The following is a 4,858-nucleotide window of genomic DNA, read 5'->3' on the forward strand; positions in this document are numbered from 1 at the left end:
AAAGTTTGGCTCAGTTGTGGTCATAAGTCGAGGACTGCCTGCATTTGGGCACTTGCTACTGAACAGTCAAGGAGCCTCCAAATCACACACGAGGTCTCCCATTCATGGTCATTAGTGGCTTTTATTACGTTCAGAGCTACACGCTGTTTCTTTGGACCCTGTAGGAGGCGTTGCTGATGGTAACACAGATGGAACGGACAACCCAACATTTTCTTTCGTTATATTTGCTTTATTCTTTCACTCAGTGAGCAAACAATGAGAGGCACAAAGAAAAGAAAGGGCAAGCTTTTGATCACTCTCCCAAAGGCAGTGCCCATTGTGGCAAAGGAACGGGACAGAGTACAGCTGACCAAGAAGTCCTCTTCATGAGCTCCATGAGATTCTTTTAAAACAGCACTGCTGTCCATGATGAGCTGAACGCAGCATGGACCAATTTCACGTACATCGTATTATTTTTTAATTATACACCACTGATCCGGATTCTTTTCTACTGCCCAACTTAGCCATCTGGCAGGAGGGGACCATTTTAGCACAAGTTAAGGGATGCAAATGTTTATAGCCCATTTCCATTGGGCTGGGTTCGGATTTACTAATGCTACTTCTCCAAGGGCGCATAGTTCAGCAGCTTCTCAATCAAATCCACGTGGGACAGAAGCATCCGACGACAGCAGTAGCGCTTCAGCCCAAGGGCATCCAACGCATCTCTGGGGAAATTAATGGAGAAATAAGAAATTATGTATCTCATCTTTGCACAGGGCAATTTCAGTAGCTCTGTTTTCCTTGTGTAAGGCTATGCATGGTTGCAAATGTCTCTACTCCTACCCTGTTAATGTTAATTTAGTTAATGGATGCACACTGGTTCCTATGGGCTTCGACATTTTTCATTAGGTAAGACTGTAGATCTTGAAACCTTTTTGGGGATATATATATATATACAGGTATATATATGTATGTTAAATGTTTGTTAAGCATTCAGAATACACTTGCTTGGTCCCAGACGCGGGACAAATCTTATTTCCTGTTTCAGCCTAGCCCAAGGCCATCTACAGGCAGTAGCCACAGCAGTGGCAGCTCATATTTGTGTGTGTGTGTGTGTGTGTGTGTGTGTGTGTGTGTGTGTATACACACACACACAAACATACACACATATATATACATACATACACAACACACACACACACTACCAAGAGTTATCCATACAGGAAATCCTCAACTTGTGACCGGTTGCTTAGTGTCCGTTCAAAGTTACAATGGACCTCCCCAGGGCTACTTATAACCCAGATTCAAAGTTTGAACAGCTCCTCTCCATTTGTGGCCATGTGCTCACATTTTGGGCATGTGGCAATTGGCCTGCATATAGAACCATGTGCAGCCTTCTACAGTCACATGACCACATCATTTTTTTGCTGGAAACCAGTGTTTTACTTCCCTTTCCAGCAAAACAAACAAACAAACCTAAACAAAAACCGATAGCAGACAGTGGATTCACTTAATGACTGCTGTGAAAAATATAAAGTCAGGAATGGTTACATGAGCCGCTTTACCCGCATGACGTACGACCGTAATTCTGGGCTCGCTTATGGTTGGAGGACGAGTAACCGCTTGTATTCTAGCAATATTCAAGCAAAATCCTTATAGCATTTTACAAAATGTGCTAGTATGTTCAGGACTAAACTAGTGGAAAAGATTCAGCAGCCAAGCTTACAACTTACAAAAAACGCTAATTAAGTGGTGGCTCAATTATTAATGTTAAAGGAATCGGTAGTCACCACGGAGAAATCAAGTCATGGTAGCCATGAAGGCCTTAGAATAAATACTCAGGTGCTGTGATAGGTCTAGACCAGGGGTAGGCAACCTCGGCTCTTTTATGACTTGTGGACTTCAACTCCCAGAATTCCTGAGTCAGCATAGTCCAAGAGTCATAAAAGAGCCGAGGTTGCCTACCCCTGGTCTATACCTACAAAGTTTGGAAGAGCATAAGCCGTAGTAAACCTGTGGCCCTATGGAAACAAAGCGGGGCCTCTGTGAAGCATGCTAGAAACGGTATTGATGTTTATGAACTTTGGTATTGGAGAAGACTCCAGAGAATTATCATGGAGAGCCAAGGAAACACACAAATGGTTCGTTTTTTAAAAAAAAATAGTTCTTACTCAAGACACAATTTACCAGACTCAAGTTATCACACCTTGGATACATGTGAAGACTGACTTCTCTAGAGGGTTCTAATACTGGGAAAGGTGGGTAGAAAGAGGCGAGGGCAACCAGTACAGGTAATCCTCAACTTACAACCACACTTGAACCCAAAATTTACGTTGTTCAGTGAGAAATTTGTTAAGTGGGTTTTGCCCCATTTTACGACTCTTTTTCGCCACATTTGTTAAGTGAATCTGGTTTCCCCATTGACTCTGCTTGTCAGAAGATCGCAAAAGGGGGGATTTACATGACCCCGGGACACTGCAACCGCCATAAATGTGAGTCAGCTGTCAAGCATCCGAATGTGAATCATGTGACTGTGGGGATCCTGTAATGGTCGTTAAGTGTGAAAAATGGTCATAAGTCTTTTTTTCTTTTTTTTAGTGCCGTTGCAACTTTGAAAGGTCACTAAATGAACTGTTCTAAGTCGTGGACTACCTGTAACAAAGTTGATGGACTCAAATTACAGAGGCAATGAATGTACCTTTGGAAGACCTGAAGGGACCAGACTGGGACAGGTCCTCCTGGAGAAAATCTATCAATGTGATTGCTAAGTCAACTCCAACGCCAACTTGATAGCACATCATCAATACATGGCAGCAAACAACAAAACCTCCAAACTCACCCTTCTGTGTATTCGGCCTGCAAGAGGCCCAGGTAGGCTTCCCACTTGTTCCCCACAACTTTGCCACAAGTGAAGCATCGTACAGGGATGATCATTGTGAACTTGCCTGGCGAGAAAGAGAAAGCCGTGAGTCAATCAGGCCTCTGATAGGAACCAACTTATTTTCCCCAATCTTTCTCAATCATTTGGCCTATCTTTAAGAACAGGTATTAAAACAGTGTTGTGCTGCCTCAAGGCTAGTGGAACCTCTAAATTTCTTGCTGGGTTGTTTTTTGTTTGTTTGTTTTTTGCAGCCAACCAGATCATCTGGTCATCCAGATTTTTTGTAGCCCATATCTGGTCACCTTGTTCCAATGTAATTTTGACCACTCGGCATGACAGGTAACATATCCAAGTCCTGCACAGGAGATAAAACGTTTCGGAGATCCATGCCCAAGAAGATCCATATCCTTTAAGACCCATCACACTCTTTAAGAGACGATAGCAAGATCACAGCCTGAAGTGAAATAGGCTAAGACGGGTTGTGAGAAATGAATTTATTATCTTGATTGTCCCCTTTGCTGACGATAAAACAAGAGGACATTTTTAAATCACTTGTAAAGCAGAAAGCATAAAACATTTGTCTCAAAAAAAAGTAGGCCACAATTAACAGTATGAAATTTCATCAGAGTCACAGTTATTGATGAGCAGTTGAATGTTGCTGCCTCCAATGAATATTTGCTCCATATATTGCCTTAGTTTCTCCCTGGTAAAACTTTTCTTTTTCAAGAAGCTGATAACTTTTATTGGACCAGGAAAACTTGAACTACTGTACAGGTGGCTACTTGGAACAGGAGAGATTTTGAAAAATAGATGTGTGCTGGCTAGGGAATTCTGGGAGTTGAAATCCTCGCATCTTAAAGTTGCCAGGTTTGAGAAACAGAGCTTGATATGGGGATCACATACCCCAACCTACCCAGTCTTTAGTTAATGCTGGCTTGCAGTTCTGAGAATTACAACAGTTCCAATATGCAAAAGGGGTCAATAAATTGAGCTGGTACCAATTACCAATTATCCCAAAATGGGATAATTTAGTAAACAATCATTGAATTATTCGTATTAGGCTTTGACTTCAATGAAAAGTCCTTATTTCTCCCATTAGATTTCCCCCCCCCCCACCACCACCTCCATTTTGGTCAGCAAGATAAAACAGAACTATCACAAATTATCTGGAGAAGCAGATAAACCTCAGCCCTCTTTTCCTGCCGCTTGTTAAAAACCCGCATGCCAGTCTTTGCAAGGCAACACGTGCCGCTTTCCCATTACAGTACTGTGTCAAGTCGCTTTGGAGGAGGCGTGGACTTCAACTCCCAGACAGCCGCGCTGTCTGGGGAACTCTGGGAGTTGAAGTCCACAAGTCTCGAAAGTGGCCAAGGTTGGATACCACTGCTTTGGAGGGAAGCGGGGGGGGGGAACAACAAAACACCCGGCCCTCCTTTAGCTTCCCCCCCCCGGCCAATTCTCAAGTCCCTCGTCTCCCCCCCCCCAAAAAAAAATCTTTAACTCGGCCCTTTCTCTCCGGCCGAGCCTTTCCCCCTCTTTTCCGGCAGAAACCCGCTGGGCGCCTCGCAGCGATCGGGCCCTCTCTCCCTGCTCCTCCGTCGCAGCGCAGAGAAACCCTAACCCTTCGCCCACCCGCCCCGGTCTCCGCTCCCACCTTCTCCGAGCTCCCGCTCGTCTCTCGGATCGCGCTGCAAATGGTGGGGCGCAAGGCAGCCGCGCGGTCACTTCCTTCGCGCTTCGGCTCGCTAGAGGGCGCTGCAGGGCGGCAGGCTCTCGGCAAGAGGCGGAGGAAAGCCGCGACGGCGTTTGGGGGGGGGGAGGAGGGGAGGGGAGGGGAGGAGGAAGCTCCTCCCTTTCCTCCCGGTGGGCGTGCCGTTTGCCCGAACAATCGAGCCCGTGAACCCGAGGCTGTGTTTTTTGTTATTGTTGGCAGGCTTGACTTTTCCGTCTTTCGTTCCTTTGGAATACAGGTAGTCCTCGACTGACGACGGTACGCTC

General features: G+C 45.4%; 1 protein-coding gene across 2 annotated transcripts; it reads right to left on the reverse strand.

The window, feature by feature from the left end:
- Positions 1-214: 214 nt before the first annotated feature.
- LOC308676854 (DNA-directed RNA polymerases I, II, and III subunit RPABC5-like) lies at positions 215-4,656 on the reverse strand. Of its 2 annotated transcripts, XM_081342889.1 has the most exons (4): positions 4,515-4,589; positions 3,163-3,215; positions 2,819-2,924; positions 215-704 (listed from the first exon to the last, which is right to left on the reverse strand). In XM_081342889.1, the coding sequence occupies exons 3-4, from the start codon at positions 2,911-2,913 to the stop codon at positions 596-598; spliced, it is 204 nt and encodes a 67-aa protein (XP_081199015.1). In that variant the 5' UTR covers positions 2,914-2,924; positions 3,163-3,215; positions 4,515-4,589; the 3' UTR covers positions 215-595. The 2 variants fall into 2 exon arrangements, with proteins under 2 accessions (XP_081199015.1, XP_081199014.1); XM_081342888.1 differs by lacking the exon at positions 3,163-3,215 and having other exon boundaries at positions 4,515-4,656.
- Between the last annotated feature and the right edge of the window lie 202 nt (positions 4,657-4,858).

This window comes from Vipera berus, assembly GCF_964194415.1.
Source record: "Vipera berus genome assembly, chromosome: W".
Lineage (NCBI taxonomy): Eukaryota > Metazoa > Chordata > Lepidosauria > Squamata > Viperidae > Vipera > Vipera berus.